Raw genomic sequence first — 27,803 nt, 5'->3', positions numbered from 1 at the left:
GTCAAACCTTTGGGAAGGGCTTAGTACGACTTCTGACGCTTATGTCATTATTGACTGACACATGCTCACAGTGAGGGTATGCGTGCTCGCAGTCTCAAACACACATACACATGACTTCAATCACACTTCAAAGCAGGACAATCTTACACGGCAGTTGATGCTTTTACTACGGAAAATATTTATTTGTTTTAATCAAAAACCAAAAAAGAGAACCCATAAAAGACAAATATAGGTCCTGTGGAGGCAAAAATGTGACTCAACAGTTTATATACAATAAATAAGAATGACAATGGACTCTTTGGGGGACACAGTACGAGTGGATTGACGGCAGGGTGCAGGCCAATGGGGAAGGCGCGTATGGCTCTATTCATCTGTGTGAGACAGCGCAGGTGGTACGGAGACTATGACCTAGCAGAAACCTCATAGTGGTTCATTACATTTCACAAGGCCACCATTGTGTTTTCTCCAGCAGGAACGTATCTTAGTTTAGGAAACAACACATTCCCTACACACATTATCCGGTATAAAAAGTACTGTGTCATAAGGCTGTATTATAAAGCTTGATTGTCTCAACATCCAACCATCGATCAACGTCCGTCAACATTGTTTTTACTGACCGCACACATGTAGGCTGACTATTACATTGTTATTATTTACATTTACAAAAATAGGGTTCGCTACGAAGACCTTTGGCTTTTGACAGATACTCATATTTAAGGACACAGTGTGCTATTCTGAATCCATCCTGAAAAAAAAATATCGACAGGAAACCAATACGGAAAGGAAATAGCATTTGAGATAGAAAGCCCCATCACTGTGAAGAAGACAGTCGAGTATTCACAGACCTCCGCGGCCCCATCCTCATAACACCACCATCACATGGAGGGGAATATCACCATAGAGATACAGAACGAAATACCACTCACTCAAATGTAACAGAGCATAATGGCCAGAGCAAAGCATGTCCTCAAATATATAAAGAAGTAAAGCAAATAAAAGGCAAAATAGAAACAAAGCATGAACACAAAAATATATCAGACGGCGGTGGTACTATTGGAATGGAATAAAAACACAATATAAAAAGAACAACAACTACATACGATAAAATAATAAAGATATCAAAAAAAGGATTCTATAAATACAGAGAGCCTCCGTCTCCTGCGCCTGCAGAGGGAAGGTCGAAGGTCAGGGGTGAGGAGTCAGAGGTAGAGCCCTATGACGTCTCGTTGACCGTTCTCTCCAGCTCTATGATTTTAGTGCTGTCGTTCACCCTCTGCTCCAGAGACCTGAAGCAGAAGAAGAGAGACGAACCAATAAGAAACTACAGTACTAGACTTTTACTGGCATCAATACCCTAAAATCGTGTCAAAAACAAGTTTTTCTGTCTCATACAGTCTCTGATATCATCGCCTACCATAAGTGTGTGTGTGTGTGTCTGTTACCTGTGCAGGTCTAATAGCAGGGGTTTCTGTGGATTCGCATCACTGTTGTTGAAAGGTGAGCGTGTCTCAGCACGGTGTGACTCCTCCCCTTTCTGCTGCTTTTTCTCAGAGCGCCACGCTGCCATGACGACCGTGGGCCTCTCCAACTGGTCAGGATAGTCCCCGCCCAGACCCAGAAGGTGTGGCTCGTCTAGCCCTCTCTCCTCATAGGACAGCAGGCTCCTGGACTTCACTGTGAAGGATCATGGGTAAAAAAATATATATATATTTAAAAAAAAAAACACCTGTCTGATCACATCATGTCCAGAAAGGAGAAAGTACTCAATGACATGCCTACCTTAATCTTTTACATATTCCCTTGTTGAAATGTCTTTTGGTTTTTAGGGCCGGTATAATCCTTTGATATGATCAAGTCTACTACTAATGCAATCCTACATCCCTGCAACCCTCTTAACAAGATTTACAAATGAAGTCTCATGAAAAGGATTACACACAAAAAAAAACAACCCAACCCTACCAACAGTAAACCTTGCTCTGTACATAGCCTACATCCAGACTGTTCTACTGTAGGGCGGACTGCCAGCAACACTGATACTGGGCTCTGTGGCAAACAGGCTGTGTGTGGGAGGGAGAAGAGCGGTAGGGGGAGCAAAGATCAGTCATCATTAAAATGGCTGCATTGCAGCTTAATCATGCTAATGATAGTCCCGCTGAATGGGAAACGACGACATTCAAGTGTACACTCTTCCAGGAGGCCACGCCAAAACACTCAAAAAAAGGTGTGTGTGTGTGTGACTGGTAGGATTACAGAACACTGCTAGTCCCTCAGCACTCAGAGATTCAGAGCTAATGCCTCGCTCGCACACACACTATAAAAAGATCAGCATTAATCCATGAAACATGAATGTGCAACGTATGACTGACTGACTGACTGACTGTGTGTGTGTGTGTGTGTACAGTACCTGTAGCTGTGTAAGACTCCTGCATGGCCATGTCTCTGGAGAGGCCAGTCTCTGTGATGGAGGAGCAGGGACCCAGGCTGGGGTAGAAACTCCCTAGGAACACAGCGAAGCACAGCACCACTACCTAGACACACACCCCCGATATGTCAGTAGGCTCCACAGTCAAGCATTTACATGAAAAGGACAAGATAGTCTGCCCACAACAGCTGACACACAGAGCATGCAGGAGTCATATAAAATGAAAAGCAAAAGGTTATCCAATCAATATGAAACACACACACACACACACACACACACACACACATACACACACACACGGCTGAGCGTTGTGTTGGGGAGTCTCACCATGAGGCAGGAGGAGGTCTGGGTGCCAGTGACTTTGCAGGAGCGGGGAACCTTCCCTGCCACCACCGCCTGCAGAGAGTGCAGCTGTTGTATTAGAGTCCTAGAGAGAAGTGACGAGGGGAGAGAGGGGGGAAAGGGAGAGGGCATGAGGGGATGGGGGGGGGAGAGCTTAGTCATAGACACACTCACACACCCCGCCGAAGACAATACACACGCACTCATTCTCACACGCGCGCATTCTCGGTGTGTTACACGGTGTGTATTCGTGCACAGACACATGAAAACACAACTAAACATCACGCTCCGCTCGACTCAGTGAACTGTGTGATACATTTTACAAGGTCGGATTAATAATGTAGGAGAGGATGAAGCACGAAACATACCCTGCAGCACTATATCATGTACGTCTCTTACTTGTTGGTACACTCCAGATTCTCCAGTTTCCTGCGCAGCTCGCTGTTCTCATTGGAGCAGTTCTCCACCCTGTGGACAAAAGGGGGAACTACAAGATCAGTGACGGGTAGAAGGAATAACCAGGGGACACAATGCCTTGACAGACGTTACTGCTGTACTTGTTTAAAGCACTTTTGAGTTTTATGACTTGTCATAATAAAGTATTTATCTATAGCATTTGATCAGGATGCAAATTAATTACCAAAGAAATAGAAGGACAAACAAACAAAAAAAACGCATCACCCAAAGCAACACATTTGATTTCACGCCGAATGAGAACATCACGAAAGACTCACTTCTTCTCCAGGGCGTCCATGTACTCCTTCTTCTTTCTGCGGCTCTCTTGAGCAGAGATCTGAAAGAAAGGGTGTCGAAATTACTTCCAAGTCATGGCTCACGGAAGTGTCACTTTAATGTATCACTCTTGAAGTGTGTTATTGCATGTCGGGCACAGGCAGAAATAGAAAGTATTAAAGATAAATATATAGACAGTGGGGTCGGAAATGATTGTCACCCTTGATAAAGACCAATAATGACTGCATAAAATAATTATATTTATAATCCTGAATGAGAATACAATGTCTCAGGATTTAAAAACAACATATACAGTCATTGTTGCTGAGCGTTATCAAGGGCGTCAATCATTTTAGACCCCACTGTATACAGAATATAGTCAACAAAAATATAAACGCAACATGTAAAGTGTTGGTACCATGCTTCATGATAAAAGATACAAGAAATGTTCCATACACATTAAAAAGCTGATTTCTCTCAAATGTTGTGCACAAATGTGTTTTACGTCCCTGTTAGTGAGCATTTCCTCCTTTGCCGAGATAATTCATCCACTTGACAGGTGTGGCATATCAAGAAGCGGATTAAACAGCATGATCATTACACAGGTGCACATTGTGCTGGGGACAATAAAAGGCCACTCTAAAATGTGCAGTTCTGTCACAAAACACAATGCCACAGATGTCTCAAGTTTTGAGAGAGTGTGCATTTGGCATGCCGACTGCAGGAATGTCCACCTGCGCTCTTTCAAGAAAACGGGATGTTAATTTCTCTACCATAAGCCGCCTCCAACGTAATTTTATAGAATTTGGCAGTATGTCCAACCAGCCTCAAAACTGCAGACCACTTGTAACCGTGCCAGCCCAGGACCTCCACATACTGCTTCTTCACCTGCGGGATCATCTGAGACCAGCCACCCAGAGAGCTGATGAAACTGAGGACAACTTCTGTCTGTTTTAAAGCCCTTTGTGGGGAATAACTCAGTCTGATTGGCTGGGCCTGGCTCCACAGTGGGTGGGTCAGGCTCCCAAGTGGATGGGTCTACGCCCTTCCCAGGCCCATCCATGACTGCAGCCCTGCCCAGTCATGTGAAATTAAGAATAGGGCCTAATTTATTTATTTCAATTGACTGATTTTCATAAATGAACTCTGAGTAAAATCATTGAAATTGATGCATGTTGCGTTTATATTTATGTTCCTAACTATTGTTTGACATTTCAAACCAGAAATCGTAATCCCAAGTCCCACCTTGTTCTTGATCTTCCTGCGTATCTTCTTCAGGGCTTTCTCCTCCGCCTTGGACAGGGGCAGCTTGGTGGGAACAGGGTAACCCTCTGCAACCAGGGTTCTCCTCTCTTCCTCTGTCAGCATGAGAGGGCCAGAGCCCTGCAACTTCTACGGTGGAGGAGATGAAGTGTCATCAGAGGCCATCAGATAAATTGACATACTGTATCTTATTTCAGTGACTTCCCAGTATCTGTTCTCTGAATAGTTCCATCGCTCATTCCTTAAGTTTCAGGGGAGGTTGTCACTGATCTGACCAGGTTGGATTGGTGAACGCAATACGGTGATAACCTCGCATTAACTTATCCAATCTCTCTCAGATCAGTGATCACCCGAAGGAAGGCTGGAAGGATTCATATTCTGCCAACAGGGTCCCTGTATCTTTTCAGTGAATCCCTGGTCCCCAGTCTGTGTTGTACTTACGTGTGGGGCGGTGAGAAGAGGGGAGTTGGAGAGGGAGGAGGGTGTGCGCTGAGACACCTTGAGGCCGGCCTGGGAGGGCGCAGGGCTGAGGGGAGAGGAGGGGGTGGAGGGGCTCTGGGGGGTGCTGGCGTGTACCGGGCTCTGACTGCCCTCGGAGTCACTGCCGTGGGAGGAGGGAGGGGTGGGTGGCATCTGCAGAGACTCCAGACCTTGTGAGGGGAAACACACACAAACAGGTTACACACTTGCAAACGTTCTCTGGAGATTATCAACACTAACATTTACAGACTTTACACATTGGATTGTACTTAATGTCAACATTATCCATCAGTGGCTAGAAGGGGTCCTCAGAGCAGCACAACACTGATCCGCCTGCATAATAACTATACTGAACAAAAATATAAAACGCAACAACTTAAGATTTTACTGAGTTACAGTTCATATAAGGGAATCAGTCAACACAAAATACATTTCTTAGGTCCTAATCTATGGATTTCACATGACTGGGAATATAGATATCCATCTGTTGGTCACAGATACCTTAAAAAAAAGGTAGGGGCATGGATCAGAAAACCAGTCAGTATCTGATGTGACCACCATTTGCCTCATGCAACGTGACACATCTCCTTCGCATAGAGTTGATCAGGCTGTTGATTGTGACCTGTGATTGTGGAATGTTCTCCCACTCCTCTTCAATGGCTGTGCAAACCGGAACACGCTGTCGTACACGTCGATCCAGAGCATCCCAAACATGCTCAATGGGTGACATGTCTGGTGAGTATGCAAGCCATGGAAGAACTGGGACATTTTCAACTTCCAGGAATTGTGTACAGATCTTTGCAATATGGGCCGTGTATTATCATGCTCAAACATGAGGTGATGGCGGTGGATAAATGGCACAACAATGGGCCTCAGGATCACATCACGGTATCTCTGTGCATCGAAACTGCCATCGATAAAATGCAATTATGTTTGTTGTCCGTAGCTTACGCCTGCACATACCATAACCACACCACAACCATGGGGCACTCTGTTCACAACGTTGACATCAGCAAACGTACTGCCAAATTCTCTAAAACAACGTTGGAGGCTGCATATGGTAGAGAAATTAACATTCCGTTCTCTAGTAACAGCTCTGGTGGAAATTCCTGCAGTCAGCATGCCAATTGCAAAACTTGAGACATCTGTGGCATTGTGTTATGTGACAAAACTGCACATTGTAGAGTGGCTTTTCATTGTACCCAGCATAAGGTGCACCTGTGTAATGATCACGCGGTTTAATCAGCTTCTTGATTATGCCATACCTGTCATGTGGATGGATTATCTTGGCAACGGTAAATGCTCACTAACAGGGATGTAAACAAATTTGTGCACAAAATTAGAGAAATAAGGTTTTTGTGCGTATGGAAATTTCTGGGACCTTTTATTTTAGCTCATGAAACCAACACTTCACATGTTTCGTTTGTATTCTTTTTTTTAAGAAGAAACCCACACACTGCTCTGGATAGTAATCACTGCTCTTTAATAGGCTTACGTATCGGCCTCACGACCTTCGTCAGAGCGTTTGTATTTAAAACAAATATTTTGTACATACCATATACATTGTCAAATACTTCAAAGTGCTTGATTTACCTTCAAAATGTATGCACACATGACTAAGTCGCTTTGGATAAAAGCGTCTGCTAAATGGCATATGTTATATTATTTAATGAGGTGGAAAGAGTTAGCACAGTATTTGACACGTATATTTGACCCAGGTCAAACAGAGAGGTTATGAGTAGTGTGGCAGTACGATATGGTGTGTGTCAGGTCTCACCTTTAGGAGACAAGTTAAGGAACTGGTCCACTTCATGAGGCTCCAGTTTGATCTGGATCTCACCAATCTCCTTCGCCTAGACAATCAGACAGCAGAGAGGGACGTTACACGCGTGCATTGTGGGCCTGTCTGCATGTGCTGCGACTCTAGACGTCCTATTACCTTGCTGGCCTTGCCCTGTGTGGCGGTCTGTGGGTTGGGCTTGGGGGCTGGTGGGGCCGGGGCCTCAGTGATGTGGCCCTCAGGGGCCAGGGAGAGGGTTAGGGTGGGCAGCAGGGCTGGAGGGTCACACAGCAACACCTCCATCTGTTCCTCCTGCTCCAGGGACCAATCCTCACCATCTGATTCTAACAGAAAGAGACACGTCGGCATCAACACAGTCACTTACATTAGATACTGTACGTATTGTTCGTTGTCTTGTGCGGCACTGAATGTACACATCTCCACATATGTCTATATTGCCACCCTCTTCTTTTTATAGATGCCGTAGATAGTCCACACATTACAATACGGCATGCAATCTACAACTGCCACTGAGGCCCAAAACCCTCCGCTCTTTCCTCACTCTGCCGTCCCCCTCTCACCTGCATCGCTCCCCTGCTCCCCAGGCAGATGTGAGACGGGCGACTGGGGCCGGGAGTCCCCACACAGGGAGTAGGAGTGCTCCGCCTGGATGTGGGGCGGCAGCGGGGAGGACGGGGTAAAATCCTCCCCCTCGTCCATGGCCTCTCCTTCCCGGCCGGAGAGGAAGGGGTCGCTCAGCAGCTGGCCCAGCAAAGCATCCTGGGAAAAGTCATCCAGGAGGTCTGTGAAGTGCTGTTAAGGGGGAGGGGGGGGCGAGATTTTAATGATAGACTGATGTTAATGAGACTGACAAAAGATATGCGAAACACAGACTTAAGGCTAAGAGCACAGACGGACACAGACATGATACCATCTAGTCATCACACTGTCTAGTTATTACACCATATACCATGTCATTATTATAGCATATACCAGTAGCTAGTCTGTAATTACTGCCTATAAAAGCTATTTTATGGCTATCAGCACTTTCTTTGAGGAAAAGCCCCCCAGCAGGCCAGCAACAAACAGCCAATCACAGAGCTGTAAAATCCCCTCTCCTCCAGTGACAACAGAGGCTGATATGGCTCCAACCAATCAGAGCGGCCATATCTCATCCTCCCATCTCTCAATGCGGTGAGACGTTTTGAGTAAAGGCCAAGGCCGGCAGCCATCTTCTCCACTTCTCCTCCATTCTTTCTTCCTTCCATCCCCCCGATCCTACCCTCAGAGCATTCCTCCATGCACATTCCTTCCCGTCTTCCTTTCTTGATGTGACCTGAAAACTCATCTCTCGTCACTGCTTGGGACAGGTTAGGACAGGCCTCTCAACCTCAGCTGTCCAATGTTTCTTCCTCTCTCCGCTTTTTAGATTCCCTACCTCTGTGTCGGCATGAAGACCTTCGGGTCAAAGAAATGCACTCAATAAACTGAGGGAGCATTCGATGTGTGTGACGGTACTGTACCCTGCACTTGTCTTATCAGATGGGTATATACTAATTTAACTATCTACCTCTATAACACTTTCTGCTTGTCAGGTTATGTACTTCTTTAACTCTATTTAACAGGACCTACCTAATAATGCCTATCAGCCAGCTGGAACAGTAACAATGGTCTGACTATTTTTTTTGTAGCTAATAACTACATTGAAACAGCTTGCCAGTTAGCATCAACAGCAGTTCATCATGTCTTCTGTGAGCCAGTGGAGGACAGGGAATATAAAGTACATAGCCTAACAAGAAAACTGTTGAATAGCATGTGTTTTGTCCCCCGTTCGCGAACACAAAAAAAAACATGCTTTTGGTTGGTTTCACGCAATGATGTAGAGTGCCTTCAGAAAGTATCCCGACCCCTTGACTTTTCCCACTTTTTGTTACATTACTGCTTTATTCTATTCTAAATGGATTAAATAAATAATAAAAACACTCAGCAATCTACACAGAGTACCCTGTAATGACAAAGTGAAAACAGGTTTTTAGACATTTTTGCAAATGTATAAAACGAAACAGGAATACCTTATTTACATAAGTATTCAGACCCTTTGCTATGAGACTCGAAATTGAGCTCAGGTGCATCCTGTTTCCAATGATCATCCTTGAGATGTTTCTACGACTTGGTTGGAGTCCACGTGTGGTAAATAAAATTGATTGGATATGACTTGGAAAGGCACACACCTGTCTATATATAAGGTCCCACAGTTGACAGTGCATGTAAGAGCAAAAACCAAACCATGAGGTCGAAGGCATTGTTCATAGAGCTCCGAGACAGGATTGTGTCGATGTACAGATCTGGGGAAGGCTACCAAAATGCATTGAAGGTTCTCAAGAACACAGTGGCCTCCATCGTTCTTAAATAGACTAAGTTTGGAACCACCAAGAGTCTTCCTAGAGCACTCCACCAATCAGGCCTTTATGGTAGAGTGGCCAGACGGAAGCCACTCCTCAGTAAAAAAGGCACATGACAGCCAGCTTGGAGTTTGACAAAAGGCACCTAAAGACTCTCAGACCATGAGAAACAAGATTCTCTGGTCTGATGAAACCAAGATTGAACTCTTTGGCCTGAATGCCAAGCGTAACATCTGAAGGAAGCCTGGCACCATCCCAACGGTGAAGCATGGTGGTGGCAGCATTATGCTGAATGCTGCCACCAGCATTCAGCGGCAGGTACTGGGAGTCTAGTGTGGATCGAGGTAAAGATGATCGGAGCAAAGTACAGAGAGAGATCCTTGATGAAAACCTGCTCCACAGTGCTCAGGACCTCAGACTGGGATGAAGGTTAATTATCCAACAGGACAATGACCCTAAGCACACAGCCAAGACAATGCAGGAGTGGCTTCGGGACAAGTCTCTGAATGTCCTTGAGTAGCCCATCCAGAGCCCGGACTTGAACCCGATCTAACATCTCTGGAGAGACCAGAAAATACCTGTGCAGCAACTCTACCCATCCAACCAGACAGAGCTTAAAAGGATCTGCTGAGAAGAATGGGAGAAACTCCCTAAATACAGGTGTCCCTAGCTTGTAGCGTCATACCCATTTTCCCCTGAATTTAACCAGTGGTGGGATGACTAGGATCATTTCTGTTGTACAGAAATGCTCTTTCTGGTGTACAGAAATGCTCTTTCTGGTGTACAGAAATGCTCTTTCTGGTGTACAGAAATGCTCTTTCTGGTGTACAATAATGCTCTTTCTGGTGTACAATTTCTGTCACTGAGAAGGTCACCCATTTTTGACTCAGACCGCTGGATGGATTACTTGTAACAGAGTTCTGTGTTCTGGACTTGTAATGAACTGCATTACAGATGTGTGGTCTTAATTCGAGCCAGTTTGCTATAGCAGGAAAATAATCCTTCAGAAACAGGAAATGTGAATTATGTGGATTATAATTCATGGACATTATGGGTTGATACATTTTTAGTAAGGGAAAACTGAAAGTCTTTCATTTTAAAGTGGAAATTACAAACTTCAGAAGCCTTTTTAAACCCAAGATACACTACACGTTTTGAATTTCCTGTACTCCTGCAAAGTTCTCCTGCAACAGGATGATCAAATTAAGACCCTACATCTGTAAAAGTGTCAGGGGACCTTAGTTTAGCCTATATCTCCATATACTCCCATCCTATACCCCCACTGCTATATATCTCCATGTACTCCCATCCTATTCCCCCACTGCTATAGATCTCCATATATCTCTGCGTGTGTCTGTATGTTTGCCTGCGCGTATGTGTGTGTCAGAGAGTGGGGATGATGTTGTACAGTAGGGAACAGTGTTACTGTAGAGCTGAGGAAAGGGTAGGAGGGAGGGAGTGATGTTTCAATGTGTTGCTCATTAACAAAAGACCCACAGAGACAACAACCTTGTGAAACAAAGGCCTTTTCACTCACAACAACTTCCACGGCTGTTTAGAAGTTAAAACAAGCCGTCTTTAACTTCATGTTTAAAACTAATAAGAAAAACACCAGAGACATTTAAAGTATGCACGTTATTAAAAAACAAATAGGCCTACAGATTTCACAGTAATGCTAAGAAGCATTACTCCATAGGATTTGGAGACAACCGTTCAGGTTGTACTGCAGTGTGCTGGAGTCAGCCAAACAGTTACGTTATTGTCCTGATTCCACCCCAAGTTCGGTTCCTTGGAAGTACATGCATAACTAATAACCTTCACCTGCTCTAGACTAGAGTTCTGTCTCTGGGCAGAACTCACAGACCTGAGCCAATAGGAATATTAGTCAGAGAGGGCCGGTCTCTAAAATGCTACAGCGGGGGATAGGAAGCTTCTAGAAAATGTGTCTTGGTAGCATCTCAGAGAGAGGGCAGAGAAAACACTTCATGGATATCATCTAAGTTGGAAAACAGAGAGCAACATTCAGGGGAAAAGGGTAGAATAACAAATAGGAAAAGAGAAGACAGCAGGCGGAAAAAGTGATGAACTCTCCCTGGAGAATGTGAAAGGAGTAGAAGAAGAGGGGGACAGAGCGAGAAAGAAAGAGAGAGGGAGGACAAGGAGAGAGGGAGCGCAAGGAGAGAAGGGTAGAGATGGCAGGAGGCCAGGCATGTGGGTTCAAGTTACAGTCTGATTCAGGCCAAGACAGCGAAAGACAGAAAGACAGAGAGAGCGAGCGAGGGAGAGAGACAAAACTGACCACTCGCCATTGGAATGTTCTTTCCGCTCCTTTTCCACTTATACCATTTTCTACATGTACAGCTGGAAGGGAACTCCATACAAATGCAAGTCTGTCCAGTGGGCCGACTACAGTAGAGAGTCAGAGTGACCTCTTTAACTCGACTCTACACGCTAAACATCCCGTTACACACCCAATTATACCCTAGTAGAGCCTATATGGCTCTATATACTCTAAACCACCATAGGAAACACTCAGTCCTGTACACATGACTTAAATAGTACCCAAACAACTCATATACACACACATACTACTGTATGACTCCCAACTCTCCATAAGGAGTCATGTGGGCATATATAAGGGGTAGGACTTCAGATACTTTTCAGGCATGTCTCTGTGTAATCCTCTAACAGGCCTGGTGTGTGTGTGTGTGTGTGTGTGTTTAGTTAGTATGTTTATATTAACACACACACTAGAGGTCAACCGACTATGATTTTTCAACGCCGATACCGATTATTGGAGGACGAAAAAAGCCGATTGCCCGATTTTTATTTATATATGTGTATATATATATATATATATATATATATTACACTGCTCAAAAAAATAAAGGGAAATGTAACTCCAAGTCAATCACACTTCTGTGAAATCAAACTGTCCACTTAGGAAGCAACACTGATTGACAATAAATTTCACATGCTGTTGTGCAAATGGAATAGACAACAGGTGGAAATGATAGGCAATTAGCAAGAAACCCCCAATAAAGGAGTGGTTCTGCAGGTGGTGACCACAAACCACTTCTCAGTTCCTATGCTTCCTGGCTGATGTTTTGGTCACTTTTGAATGCTGGCGGTGCTTTCACTCTAGTGGTAGCATGAGACGGAGTCTACAACCCACACAAGTGGCTCAGGTAGTGCAGCTCATCCAGGATGGCACATCAATGCGAGCTGTGGCAAGAAGGTTTGCTGTGTCTGTCAGCGTAGTGTCCAGAGCATGGAGGCGCTACCAGGAGACAGGCCAGTACATCAGGAGACTTGGAAGAGGCCGTAGGAGGGCAACAACCCAGCAGCAGGACCGCTACCTCCGCCTTTGTGCAAGGAGGAGCAGGAGGAACACTGCCATAGCCCTGCAAAATGACCTCCAGCAGGCCACAAATGTGCATGTGTCTGCTCAAACGGTCAGAAATAGACTCCATGAGGGTGGTATGAGGGCCCGACGTCCACAGGTGGGGGTTGTGCTTACAGCCCAACACAGTGCAGGACGTTTGGCAGTTGCCAGAGAACACCAAGATTAGCAAATTCGCCACTGGCGCCCTGTGCTCTTCACAGATGAAAGCAGGTTCACACTGAGCACATGTGACAGACGTGACAAAGTCTGGAGACGCCGTGGAGAACGTTCTGCTGCCTGCAACATCCTCCAGCATGGCCGGTTTGGCGGTGGGTCAGTCATGGTGTGGGGTGGCATTTCTTTGGGGGGGCCACACAGCCCTCCATGTGCTCGCCAGAGGTAGCCTGACTGCCATTAGGTACCGAGATGAGATCCTCAGACATCTTGTGAGACCATATGCTGGTGCGGTTGGCCCTGGGTTCCTCCTAATGCAAGACAATGCTAGACCTCATGTGGCTGGAGTGTGTCAGCAGTTCCTGCAAGAGGAAGGCATTGATGCTATGGACTGGCCGGCCCACTCCCCAGACCTGAATCCAATTGAGCACATCTGGGACATCATGTCTCGCTCCATCCACCATATATATATATATATATATTTGTAATAATATTTTAACTTAATATAATACATCAATAAAATCAATTAAGTCTCAAATAAATAATGAAACATGTTCAATTTGGTTTAAATAATGCAAAAACAAAGTGTTGGAGAGTGCAATATGTGCCATGTAAAAAAGCTCAGAACATGTGAAAGCTGGTGGTTCCTTTTCCTTTAAAGTCTTCAACATTCCCAGGAAAGAAGTTTTAGATTGTAGTTATTATAGGACTATTTTCTCTCTATACCATTTGTATTTCATATACCTTTGACTATTGGATGTTCTAATAGGTACTTTAGTATTACCAGCCTAATCTCGGGAGTTGATAATAGGCTTGAAGTCATAAACAGCGCAATGCTTGAAGCACAGCGAACAGCTGCTGGCAAATGCAGGAAAGTGCTGTTTGAATGAATGCTTACGAGCCTGCTGCTGCCTACCACCGCTCAGTCAGACTGCTCAATCAAATATAAAATCATAGACTTAATTATAATATAGTACCACACAGAAATATGAGTCTTCGGTCATTAATATGGTCAAATCCAGAAACTATCATTTAAAAAACAAAACGTTTATTCTTTCAGTGAAATACGGAACCGTTCTGTATTTTATCTAACGGGTGGCATCCATCAGTCTAAATATTGCTGTTACATTGCACAACCTTCAATGTTATGTCATAATTATGTACAATTCTGGCAAATTATTTACGGTCTTTGTTAGGAAGAAATGGTCTTCACACAGTTCGCAACGAGCCAGGCGGCACAAACTGCTGCAATTACCAAGACTCTGCTTGCACAGAACGCAGGAGAAGTGACACAATTTCCCTGGTTAAAATAAATTAATGTGAGCAGGCAATATTAACTAAATATGCAGGTTTAAAAATATATACTTGTGTATTGATTTTAAGAAAGGCATTGATGTTTATGGTTAGGTACACATTGGTGCAACGACAATGCTTTTTTGGCAAATGCGCTTGTTAAAATCACCCGTTTGGCGAAGTAGGCTGTGATTCAATGATAAATTTACAAGCACTGCATCGATTATATGCAACGCAGGACAAGCTAGATAAACTAGCGATATCATCAACCATGTGTAGTTAACTAGTGATTATGTTAAGATTGATTGTTTTATATAAGATACGTTTAATGCTAGCTAGCACCTTACCTTGGCTCCTTGCTGCACTCGCATAACAGGTAGTCAGTCTGCCACGCAGTCTCCTCGTGGAGTGCAATGTAATCGGCCATAATCGGTGTCCAAATATGCAGATTACCGATTGTTATGAACTGTTATGAACTTGAAATCAGCCCTAATTAAAATCGTCCATTCCGATTAATCGGTCAACCTCTAACACACACACACACACACACACACACAAAATGGGTCTCGTGTTAACTGTCTAAAAAGTGTCTCACCCTGCATCTGGCCTGTGTTTGGGTAGGGGAGAAGAGAGAGAGGTAGGCAGGGGTAGAGAGGGGGAAGGGGAGAGGGGAAAAGAGAGGAGGGGAGAGGGGGAGACAAGTTGGAAGAGAGGTGAGGTGAGGGGAGAGAAGGTTATAGAAGAGGAAGTAAGAGGGTAAAGGAGAAAGGACTGCTGGCTACGTCACATCGAATCCATAACCAACAGAAAATGTACAACCCCATCACTGGCGCTCACGTCTCCTAGCAACAGAACAGCCGACCCCAGCGATTGTCACACAAAAAAAAATCACAGAAATCACAGAAAATCTGGACCCTTACCAGGACAACCACCGACAGACACACCCCTATCCATCATGTTTGTCCCTTGTCATCATGTGTTGTGTGACAGTTATGGTTTGGTGAGATGATGATGGTGAACAAACTGTTGGGTGTTGACTAGCTTCACAAGAGGAAGAAGAAGAGGAGGAGAAGAGAAGAGATGAATGAAGCTCTGGCAGTCTTCTAGGGAGAGGTTAGACTGTCGAGGCCTACTGAACCACAGCCCTCTCCCTCTCTCAGTCATTGCCTTGACTATTCAGGGACATAAAATGGAGGAGGGGGCTGGGGCGGTGGGGTTGTGGTGGTGTGTGAGGCCTAGTTGTGCAGGGGGATGTGGGTCGTTGGGCTAGGCTCCCTCTGCTCCAGAGGTGCTCCTGATGGGAGGGAAGGCCTCTTCTTGGTCTTAGGCCTGGCACAGAGGCAGCTGGGGTGGGCGTGAGGGAAGGGTGAGGTAATGGGGGGAGAGGTGTTGTTAGGGGTGTTTGGGTGAGGGGCTGTAAGCTGACTCTCTTGACTCCTTCTCCAGCTGGTAGACGGATGGTTTCTGCAGACACACACACACACACACACACACGGGGCTAATGTTGAAGTCGAGGGTGATGAGAAGATGGTCTGTCATTTCTGACCCCCCAGGGCATAAATGTGTGTGTGTTTGTGTGTGTTTAGTGTGTTTAGGCAAAGGGAGGAAGTCGGTCAAGCACGGGGGGGAAGGGAAGAGGCGGAATTGATGACGCAATACCTTCCCTTGAAAAACATAAACCAGATGTGCACCAATAGAGGGAAGAAATTACTCACACACATACACACACACACACACACACACACAGCCCACATGGGCACAAGGGTCATCTTCCTTGTGTGTGTGCGCATGAGGCTGTACCTTGCCCTGGACTCTTCCTTGTGTACTGACTCACTGATAAATGACACACACAAACACTCACACACACACACACACACACACACACACACTTGCTTTGCATGCCTGCCACCTAGTCATGTAGCATTACTCATTGAATCACAGTCAGCACGTCCCCGTTCTAACACTCTAAACCCTAAGACTGATGGCTCAGATAGCAGGAAGGACAGGGTGTCTTCAACAGATCACCAACTCAAAACAACAACGATAAAGACTGAGGCCCTGTTCTGACTGTTGTGGTTGGCTGATGTTGGTGTTATTCCCAGCAGGGATGAACACACTCCAGGCCTGGAGCTCCAGCTGTTTCTGGGGGTTATCAAGGCTGAGGCCAGGAAACAGGGCTCAGACTGGGGGGTTTGGTGGGATTCCAGACTGGCAGGCTGGCGTGGGGGGGGGGGGGGGGGGGGGGGCTGAAGGGACCAACTGAAGCCAGGGTTGTGTTCCTATCCTTTGGACCAACGCAATGCTATGATCCAATCCCATGGTCAACCTGCAAAGAAACAGGCTCGGGATGGAAAATGTTATTTTTTGTTTTGTTTTCATTAACAGAACACTGAAACTCGTGCAGCATTCTTCACATTTTAAACGTTTGTGACGATTCATTTCAACCAAAGAAACGGCCGCTACGTGACCCAGTTATCCCCCTTTGAGCAGGGTGAAGGGCGAAGAGTCAGAATGACCGATGAGACCATGCTGATTGGATAGGATTAGGTGGAGGAGAGGGGGAAGGGTTTGTCTGTAACTCCAGGATACTAATACCAGTGGGAGTGATGCTTAACCAGTGTGATATGTAGACTGTCCACAACACTGTGTGTTTCAGGAAGATAATCACTAGAAGTAGTGTGAATTGAGACGGGGGGAAACTACTGCATGATAATAGGACATGGCTAAATTACATTACAGTGTAGTAAAGGGTACATTGACACCACAGGCGGCTGGTGGCACCTTAACTGAAATGCTGGAACGGAACATATGGAACGATAGCAAACCCGTCAAACACATCTCTTCCGTGTGCTTGATACCGTTCCATTCGCTTCATTCCATAATTGATTATGAGCCGCCATCGTCTTCTCACCGCCCCCCCGGTGATTTGCACCCTCTTGCCCATACGGTGCACTGCTTTCGAAAAGCAGTTCACTTTAATGGGAAAGTGTGTCTCCTACGTGGCTTTAGGGAGGGCAGTTGGATTGGAAAAAGACGACTTAAAAAGTTGCAAAAAAAGAAATAAAGTAGGTGAAAGTGGTGCAAATAGAAGTTGCTGTTTGTGGAATCTCAGATCGTCTTCAATGACTGACCGTTGAGCTCATGAGTTGAACATCCTCGGGGTCAAAGTTCAGACAGTGACTCACAGTGTTATCAGTCACACACACCACTGACAGTCAGACTACAGCAGCAGGATCCGAGATGGAAATAGGGAGGGAGGGAAGAAGGGAACACGAGAGAGAGATAGAGAGAGAGAGACACAAGGCTGGAAGATGACTAGTGTCTGGAAAACTCTATCTCCCTCTCTCTTCCTGTCTCCCATGGTTTCCTACCAAGGCAGCTTAATTGAGTCCAAAACTCACACACCCCGCTTCGGTGACATTGAACTTTACCCCAAACCTGCTCTGACACAGTGACCGGCCATGCAGTCACTCTGCCCCACTGACGTCCTTCAACTGTTGACCAAGCGTTCGCTCTGTGTAAGTGTAGTGGGTGTAGTTAAATGGAGTCACAGTCCCCTTCAGCATAAGGGCTTCCAGTGAAAGGCTTTACACGCCTGCTGAGAGAAACAACTTGTTCAATCATGCATTTATTAAGTTGTTTGGAAAGCACTCAATACGTGTCTCTCTGGTTGACATCGTCTAATAGGGAAAATGATGTCAATGTCAAAATGCAGGGAGTCAGAGGGATCAGAGAGGTGAAGGAGCTTTGTGTTTAGACTATGGGGCAGGAGCAGGCATGCTCCCCTTGGCTGCCCCTTCCCCCACCCGGCCTCGAGGGAAGAGAGGAACAAATGCAGGGATAGAGGAAGGAGTAAGTTATAGGGTTAAATAGGGAGGGGGTGAGAGAGATGGAAGGGACGGAGGGGATATGGAGTGAACACGTGTGAACAGCCCAGGAAATGGGTGCTAGGCGATAAAAAAATAAGAAAATTAAAACACAAACTACTGTGCCCTGATTCGATCCTAAACGGCTCATTCTAAATTCAAATCAAATAAAATGTTATTGGTCACATACACATGGTTAGTAGATGCTACTGCGAGTGTAGTGAAATGCTTATGCTTCAAGGTCTGACAGTGCAGCTGTATCTAACAGATGATATCTAACAAGTACACAACAAAACCTAATATCGAAAAAAATCCACAACAAAATCGAATAACAACAAAATCTAGTAAAGGAATGGGATGAGAATATACAAGTATAAAATATATGAATGAGCAGTGCGGCTAAGATGCAATAGATAGTAAAGAATAGATAGTGAAGGATACAGTATACAGTATATACATATGAGATGGCTAATGCAAGATATGTAAACATTCTTAAAGTGGCATTAAAGTGACTAGTGTTCCATTTATTAAAGTGGCCAATGATATCAAGTATGTAGGTAGGCAGCCACCTCTCTGTGCAGGTGGTGTCTGTTTAACAATGTGATGACCTTGCGATAGAAGCTGTTTTTCAATCTCTCTGTCCCAGCTTTGATGCACCTGTACTGACCTCGCCTTTTAGATGGAAGCAGGGTGAACATGCAGTGGCTCGGGTGGTTATTGTCCTTTTTGCCTTCCTGTGACATCGGGTGTTGTAGGTGTCCTGGAGGGCAGGTAGTTTGACCAAGGTGATGCGCTGTGCAGACCACACCACCCTCTGGAGAGCCTTGCGGTTGTGGGCGGTGGAGCTGCCCTCTCCTCCTCCCTGTAGGCCGTCTCGCCGTTGTTGGTAATCAAGCCTACTACTGTTGTGTCGTCTGCAAACTTGATGATTGAGTAGGAGGCATGCATGGCCACGCAGTCATGGGTGAACAGGGAGTGCAGGTTGGGTCTGAGAACGCACCCTTGTGGGACACCGGTGTTGAGGATCAGGGGAGTGGAGATGTTGTTTCCTACCTTCACCACCTGGGGGGCGGCCCGTGAGGAAGTCCAGGACCCAGTTGCATAGGGCAGGTTCGAGACCCAGGGTCTCAAGCTTAATGATGAGTTTTGGAGGGTACTAGGGTTTTGAATGCTGAACTTTAGTCAATGAACAGCAGTTTTACATAGATATTCCTCTTGTCCAGATGGGATAGGGCAGTGTGATGGCGATTGCATCGTCTGAAAATAAAATTGAAGTGGGTCTAGGATGGAGGTGATAATATCGATGACTAGTCTCTCAAAGCACTTCATGAAGACAGAAGTGAGTGCTAAGGGGCGATAGTCATTTAGTTCAGTTACCTTTGCTTTCTTGGGAACAGGAACAATGGTAGCCATCTTGAAGCATGTGGGGACAGCAGACTGGGACAGGGAATAATTGAACATGTCCGTAAACACACCAGACAGCTGGTATGCACATGCTGAGGACGCGGTTAGGGGTGCCATCTGGGCCGGCAGCCTTGCGAGGGTTAACATGTTTAAATGTTTTACTCACATCGGCCATGGAGAAGGAGAGCCCGCGGTCTTTGGTAGCTGGCCGCGTGAATGTAGGGCTACGCAGAAGTCCGTGGTTAGATGACACAGAGAGCAGGGAAATACGAGTACAATCACTGGATCGTGTTGCAGAACTCTGATTACTAGGCCAAACTATATCCTTACTAGGCTATGGTAGATTTGACTCCTCTCCCTGTTTAGGGCTGGGACACCATGCCCTAATCGAAAGAGAAACATAGACACCACCCATACACACAGAGAGAGACACACACAGAGAGCGAGAGAGAGAGAGACACACACAGTACCAGTTAACAGCTAACCAGGGCATCAAGTGAGAGAAAGAAAGAAAGGGTGAGTGTAAATGTAGCTGTGCTGTAGAGTGTGGAAGCTAAGCTAGCTGCTGTGGGTTAGGAGTAATGACCCCTCTCTCACACACACACACACACACACTAATTACAACCTTACAGTAACTATGAATATCTGGCTTCAGAGCAGAAGAAAAGCTACATGGAGTGTGGAGGAAGACTTCACAGTGGAGGGGTTGGAGAAACTCTGTCCGAAAGTAGTGCACCAGAAAAGCAAAAGAAAAGGTGCCGTTTCCAAAGCAGACATGGTTAAAGAGCAGCCGTTGCCATGGTTACGCGACATGAAGTTGAGCGTGGTACAGGTACCTTCCAGTATCACGGATGGTTTCTCTTCAATAAGGATTTATGAAGTTTGAGGAAGAGGCACCCAACACAACACCATAGCGAGGAAGGAGAAAACCCGCCTGAAAAAACGAGGGGGTCATCTTTCTAATGGGATTGTTATTGTTTTGATTATTGCAAATATTTCCTGTTGTCTGAAGAACCTGAATATCCAGTACAGCACCTCACCCTGGAGCTTATTTAAGTGATAATGCTGAGGAAGCCGGTGTTTGGAAGATATATCCGCACGTCTCGGGCCAGCAAACCGTGCCAATGTGTCCTCCAAACACTGGCATCGAGGGCATTATCACTTTCATACAACGGGTTACAAACATATTCAAATAATGATTGACATATTTTCACTACAAACGTTATTTGGATTCATTGATTCATACCATTTCATCCTTCCACAAGATATAGGCCTGACACAAAACTAAAAGGTTGCTACCCAAGCCGGCTGGTTGTACGTTCCATCGGTTGGGTTGCCAGAGACGTCGTTCAGTCTTTTTGTTCTGTATCTATGGACACGACGGAGCCGTTCGTTCTAAATGTTCCATTGCCATACAGGCTGGCGACGTTTTTTATCCCTTGCTGGCAAGCTAGCCAACTACGGCTAACTTAAAGACACATCAAACAGTGCAGCCAGAATAACAGAAAAGTAGCTGCATTTGCATTTGTTTAAGCTGTTTTCTAGTGACATTTATTTGGATACATCCATAACAATGAGCTAATGGCTGGCATAGAAAAAGAGCTCTCTCGTCTGGACACTTGTTCAGAGGAGCTAACCAACAACACAGCTAACACAATCACTTCAAACTGAAAGTGGAAAGACAACAGGTAAAACTGCTAGTTTAGTTTGCGTTCTATTGATAGTTCTTTCTATATAAATGATTCGTGATTTCGACTGGCTGAGTTAAACAGGGACATTACTATGGGATATCTGGAGATCGAATATGCAGGTTTATACAAATCTCCACTGTTTAAAGCTAAATGTTAGTCTAAAAGAAATGTGAGAATGTCCAAATGTTTTTTTATAGTAGAGAGCAAGTTTATAAATTGCCTGGCTGGGCTGATGAGACAATGGATTGCACAGTCAGATGAAACAGAGTAAATAGGCATTTTAACGTCACGGATTTAGCTGGCGGTAACTTGTGGAATAGACACTGGCTGGAATGCGGTTTTAACCAAATCAGAATTCAGGCTTAGAACCACCTGTTGTATAAAACAGAATAGCAACATGACATACAGTTGAAGTCAGAAGTTTACATACGCTTAGATTGGAGTCATTAAAACTTGTTTAACCACTCCACATTTCTTGTTAACAAGCTATAGTTTTGGCAAGTTGGTTAGGACATCTACTTTGTGCATGACAAGTCACTTTTCCAACAATTGTTTAGATTATTTCACTTATAATTCACTGTATCACAATTCCAGTGGGTCAGAAGTTTACATACACTACGTTGACTGTCTTTAAACAGCTTGGAAAATTCCAGAAAATTATGTCATGGCTTTAGAAGCTTCTGATAGGCTAATTGAAATAATTTGAGTCAATTGGAGGTGTACCTGTGGATACATTTCAAGGCCTACCTTCAAACTCAGTGCCTCTTGGCTTGACATCATGGGAAAATCAAAAGAAATGGTAGACCTCCACAAGTCTGTTTTATCCTTGGGAGCAATTTCCAAACGCCTGAAGGTACCACATTCATCTGTACAAACAATCATACGCAAGTATAAACTCCATGGGATCATGCAGCTGTCATCCCGCTCAGGAAGGAGATGAGCTTTTGTCTCCTAGAGATGAACGTACTTTGGTGCGAAAAGTGCAAATCAATCCCAGAACAACAGCAAAGGACCTTGTAGAGTTGCTGGAGGTAACAGGTGCAAAAGTATCTATATCCACAGTAAAATGAGTCCTAGATCGACATAACCTGAAAGGCCGATCAGCAAGGAAGAAGCCACTGGTCCAAAACCGCCGTTAAAAAAAGCCAGACTACGGTTTGCAACTGCACATGGGGACAAAGATAGTACTTTTTGGAGAAATGTCCTCTAGTCTGATGAAAGAAAATAGAACTATTTGGACATAATGACCATTGTTATGTTTGGAGGAAAAATGGAGATGCTTGCAAGGCGAAGAACACCGTCCCAACCGTGAAGCACGGGGATGGCAGCATCATGTTGTGGGGGTGCTTTGCTGCAGGAGGGACTGGTGCACTTCACAAAATAGATGGTATCATGACGAAGGAAAATTATGTGGATATATTGAAGCAACATCTCAAGACATCAGTCAGAAAGTTTAAGCTTGGTCGCAGATGGGTCTTCCAAATAGACATTGACCCCAAGCATACTTCCAAAGTTGTGGTAAAATGGCTTAAGGACAACAAAGTCAAGGTATTGGAGTAGCCATCACAAAGCACTGACCTCAATCCTATAGAAAATTTGTGGGCTGAACTGAAAAAGTGTGTGCGAGCAAGGAAGCCTACAAACCTGACTCAGTTACAACAGCTCTGTCAAGAGGAATGGGCCAAAATTTACCCAACTTATTGTGGGAAGCTTGTGATAGGTTACTCGAAACGTTTGACCCAAGGCAAACTATTTAAAGGCATTGCTACCAAATACTAATTGAGTGCATGTAAACTTCTGACCCACTGGGAATGTGATGAAAGAAATAAAAGCTGAAATAAATAATTCTCTCTACTATTATTTTGATCATGTCACATTCTTAAAATATAGTGGTGATCCTAACTGACCTAAGACAGGGAATGTTTACTAGGATTAAATGTCAGGAATTGTGAAAAACTGAGTTTAAATGTATTTGGCTAAGGTGTATGTAAACATCCAACTTCAACTGTAAATGATACTACATCTAAATATCTGCTGTAGAGAAATATGATTTGTTCCTGATCACAAAGCGCCTCACATGCCTGGGAGGACTAACTGACAGTGACATACATGCAGAGGGAGGGAAGAAAGAGGTGTGGCGTGACAGAAACACAGCTATATATAAACACGAGCCCATGGGTAGGGCTGGAACAGGGACAAACATACAAAAACCACACACGTCAAAGCACATCACCATCATCACAGAAAAAGCTGATTGACAGGCTGTCTAATATATGCAAAGTACACGGTGCTTAACACACTCCGTTCATATGAATGTTTGACACACACACACACAGAAAAACAGCACCAAATCTGTGCATGTCCTTTCCCACGGAAATGATCTTCTCCTGAAATGAAGGTGCTGATATTGAACTGGGTTAGGGCAGTGAGTGAATGTGGCGTTGTGAGTGTGAATGTGTGCTCGGGCGTTCACACACGTGTGCCATGTGTGTGTGTCCCAGACTGTGACCCTCTCTCCCAGCAGACATCACACAGACGGCCCTTTCAGCCTGGCGGGGAGAGAGACGAGGTGGGGGTGTCGGCCTGTTATGAGGGGCCACACAGGATAAGGCTGCCCTGCACCAGTGGAGAACAGGCATCACTCTGTCCACACACACAGCATGAGAGCGCCCACTCTCTGTTTGACTAGCAGAGCGTGTGTGTGTGTGTGCCCTGTCCTTCATCGGCATGTCCAACCGGCACATACAATACTGAGAGAGAGAAAGAGGGCTCTATTAAAATAAGACTGCCAACCGTACCCTCCATCTACCCCCCCTCTTAATACATCTCTGAGCTGATTGATGTATTGCACTTTATGTCCTCTGGCGATCAACTTTCTCAGAGAGAATATTCGCATGACACCACAGGGGAGGTTTCAGTAACCTGCATAACCAAACCTGCATGTCAGGGTGATCCTGCTGCCTTTGGCGTCACTACACTCAACTCAGATCAGTTTAAACCAGTCATAGTGTTTCCACTGAACACTCCTAGACATAATGGGTTATGAATATGTCCACATGTTAATACACTACACAAAACATATCTATAAAGTAATTTTAGTATTCAGACCCAGAGAAATACAATCTGCCCATTCAGGCCCATCTCTACTCCCTGACCCCTCCTGTAGCTCTTACTCTTTCTAAATATGGACAGAACAAACACAGAGGCATGCCTGGCGGGTGGCAGACATGTTGGTTTTGGGCATACAGACGTTCTCTTGTGGGCGGCCGGTGGCTTCAGATGTAGGAATCTTAGACCAGGGACTTCCTGTCGTCCGAGTGCCTAGGCAGGGTGAGCTGAAGTAGCAGAGCTGTTAATGGGCTTTCTCTAACTAATCACTGCTATGACCTCACTGACTCAGTAGTGACATGGCTCATTCACAAAAGACTCTGTTCTCTTCAGTAGCTCTAACAGTACGGCCTGCGTATCCAGTCTCCACCATACACTTAGGGGGGAAAAAAGGTGCCATCTAGAACCTAAAAAGGGTTCTTCCGCAGTCCCCAAAGGAGAACCCTTTTTGGTTCCAAGTAGAAGCCTTGGGGTTCCAGGTAGTAGCCTTTGGGCTTTATGTAGAACCCTTTCCACAGAGAGTTCTACACGGAACCAAAAAAGGGTTCTCCTGTGGGGACAACTGAAGAACCCTTTTGGAACCCTTTTTTTTCCTAAGAGTGTAGCGATAAAACAATGTTCTCACAAGAGGTTTATCCCTACGGTCTGCAGAATGGCTCGATCTGTCGCCAGGCATTCTAAGTTGTAAGTTCCGCAGTAGGGCTGGGCTGTGAGAGAACGGTGAGGACGTCAATCGGAACTTCCCTTCAACTTTTATAATACCACGATGTACGCAGGAAAAATATACACAGTAATATACAGTATTATAAACCCATAGATGTATGACTAGATCCTAGAGAGCTCCTACTTTGATCGTCACACAAGGCTGCTACTCGATTAGTTTATGTAGAACGGCGGCTGTACGCAAAATATAAAATGTCTGTACCTAGACAGGAGAGGATGAATCATGTCTGGAAAATGTATTATAGAAACAAAGCAATATTGCAGCTGTCTGATATTAGACAGACTAAACCACGGGATTTGCCGAATAAGACCAAAAACAGGCCACGGGTGCATGACAACGAACAACGCCGTATTCTAGATGTTTGCGGGAAAAAAAACGGACTGTAGCGCTTCGTAAATATTTGAGGCAGAGATACATTCTCTCTGAGAACTCCTCTGTAAGCAAAAAGCACATCGGTGTCTGCCATCAAGTCTATATGATATTTTCTGCCTAAGTCAGCCAACTGTCGGTCCTATAAATTGCCTTTGCTACTGTAAGTGTTAGCATCACGCTGTCTTTTTTCTAAGGACTGATCGGCCCTGGGTATATGAAACATAAGAAAAATAACATCTGACAGTGTGTGACTGTCCTTCAGACTGACTATCTCCTAGCAGACATCTATGAAGAGCGGATGGGGTTTCTAGGTACGGAACGTGAGTGGTGGGGATATGTTGTTGTGGAGCGGAGAGGTTATGACTCCCACCTCAAAAAGACTAGTTGCGTTATCGTGTTAAGAAACAAGAGTAATAGTAGACATGCATGAGTAGCGAAGAGAGCATTGTACAAATAGAATTAGTCCGGGATTGAGCTGACATATGCAGCCCCCTCGAATGCGGAGTGTTGCCTTTAAAGGCTGCATTGCAGACGAGGCGTGATTGGATTGAATTCCGGCCTTAATAAATCAATAAAAACGGAATGGCATAAAATGATTGTATTTCAATGTAAAGCACAGATGTATGCTCAACGTCCAGTCTTCCTACGTGACGATTCAACGTTGGTCTGTGCCCAGATGGAGGGACACGCAGAGAGATGTGCCCTCCTTACTGACGGGAGATCCAGACGGGGGTCTCAAGAGTACACACACATACCAATCAGTAACAGGGGAGGTGAGAGCTCTGCTCTGCAGCTGAGAACAGTTGGCATTGTTGTGAGATATGCCATGTCAACAAACCCCAGGGAGAGAAAGTGAGAGTGTGTGTGTAGGCTTCAAACCCAAGGAATGGAGAGGGGGGGGGCATGGGAGTCTTGAACAAAGACCCTGCTCTGTTCTCTTGCCATCTGAGATGATCAACCTTTTCTCCGCACACACACACCAACCGACAAACATTAAGAATAAACTACGTGGTGAGTTGATTGATGCCTATTCGGCAGCTAGTTAGCTAGGTGATTGACCGTGCTACTTTGTATGCGTTGTTTGTTGGCAACCTTGTACTTTACGAAGTTTTTGGAACAGATTCCTGTTGGAACGTTCCACAAATTATACCCACCCCCCACACACAGCCTGCTACTCCCTCACTCACACACACTGCTACTCCCTCACACAGAGGCTGTACAGTTTCTTCTCACAAAGCCTGGGATTTACTACTCACACAGGCTGTACGGTTCTGCAGGTCTGTGGACACAGTTCCCTGTTGTGGGTTAAGAACAATGGCTTTGCTGGGGGCCACAACACTGGTGCACGTTATCGTACATTGGAACTAGGAAGGTGTAGATGGCAGAAGGGTGGACTTGGTCCAATACACAGATAAAAGATCAGCGTGGTGTGAATTCGCTGAGGTTTTAAGATTCCAGCTAGTACACTAATCTATGGCATTGGAAGAAGTAACGGAAATGTAGTCAGTCACACCAAATATAGACAGCAGAGAAAGTCTCAGCCTAGTGTACAGTAAGTGTCTGGTTCCCATCCATTATTAACTCTGTCACCACAAACCGAATAACTTCAATTAGCCCATCGACCTACACCACTCATGGTGGGTCGATGTAGGGCAATGAAGAGGCGAATCATAGTTTGCATTGAAAATAGCAGACTCAATTGAAATTCCTAACAAAAGAAAATAAACTGGATGGCATATTTTCACTAACGTCAACACCCCAGAGAAACCTTGAGAACCTTGGTATGGCAATCAATAATAAGAAAAGTGCTATTGACAAGTGTGGCAGTGGCATAATGGTTCGTATTGTTTATAATATTTGCCTATATATAACTTACTGTGCTGTATAAGACATGTTCGTTTTCTCCAGGCTCCGAGAGCTCACTGAGATTCCTATCCCAGTGTAAAAAGGACTCAGTACTGTCCAATATTTCCATCCTTGGCGATGCGACCGCTCTGATTCCTAATGTGTCGTTAGATGACAGTTCCCTTGATGATGATACTTTGCAGCGCAGATAGCAAATACTCTCCTTCACACACTTTACAGCGATATCAACCGAAGAATGTTATGTTTTTACTCTGTCCACGCAGTTAATTCAACTTCAGTGAAGAAACGTAGTTATGCAGTTGATGTAACTACAACGCCGTAATATACGCAGCAGTGCTGCCAACAAATCAGTTATCTCCGAATTACAATATTAAAGGTGAAAAATAGCGTTAGAAGAAGACTGCCCCGTGTTGGCTCTTGTTTATTTTCTTTGCACAGAGTTCCATGGACTTTTTCCTTGATGCAGTTTGCTGCCCACCACCAGAACAGACCAGACAGG

At 45.0% G+C, this 27,803-nt stretch overlaps 1 protein-coding gene across 2 annotated transcripts; it reads right to left on the bottom strand.

The window, feature by feature from the left end:
- Positions 1-154: 154 nt before the first annotated feature.
- LOC110500212 (cyclic AMP-responsive element-binding protein 3-like protein 2) lies at positions 155-27,734 on the bottom strand. Of its 2 annotated transcripts, none has more exons than XM_021577428.2 (12): positions 27,315-27,734; positions 7,601-7,832; positions 7,179-7,363; positions 7,017-7,092; positions 5,201-5,409; positions 4,742-4,888; positions 3,499-3,557; positions 3,164-3,232; positions 2,750-2,849; positions 2,405-2,528; positions 1,443-1,674; positions 155-1,286 (listed from the first exon to the last, which is right to left on the bottom strand). In XM_021577428.2, the coding sequence occupies exons 1-12, from the start codon at positions 27,411-27,413 to the stop codon at positions 1,214-1,216; spliced, it is 1,605 nt and encodes a 534-aa protein (XP_021433103.1). In that variant the 5' UTR covers positions 27,414-27,734; the 3' UTR covers positions 155-1,213. The 2 variants fall into 2 exon arrangements, with proteins under 2 accessions (XP_021433103.1, XP_021433104.1); XM_021577429.2 differs by having other exon boundaries at positions 7,179-7,357; positions 27,315-27,680.
- Positions 27,735-27,803: the final 69 nt, after the last annotated feature.

The sequence above is a fragment of the Oncorhynchus mykiss genome, chromosome 21 (genome assembly GCF_013265735.2).
Source record: "Oncorhynchus mykiss isolate Arlee chromosome 21, USDA_OmykA_1.1, whole genome shotgun sequence".
In the NCBI taxonomy this organism is placed as follows: Eukaryota; Metazoa; Chordata; class Actinopteri; order Salmoniformes; family Salmonidae; genus Oncorhynchus; species Oncorhynchus mykiss.
Note: the sequence above shows the minus strand (reverse complement) of the source record. Positions and strands in the feature narration are given on the sequence as shown.

Bases quoted from the DNA above. Each gene is read 5' to 3' on its own strand.
- LOC110500212 (XM_021577428.2), bottom strand. From the start codon at position 27,413: ATGGAAATATTGGACAGTACTGAGTCCTTTTTACACTGGGATAGGAAT. The intron at 7,833-27,314 runs GTAAGTTATATA...CCCCCTTAACAG, and splicing joins AACATGTCTTATACAGCACA to CACTTCACAGACCTCCTGGA. The intron at 2,850-3,163 runs GTAAGAGACGTA...ACTTCTCTCTAG, and splicing joins AATCTGGAGTGTACCAACAA to GACTCTAATACAACAGCTGC.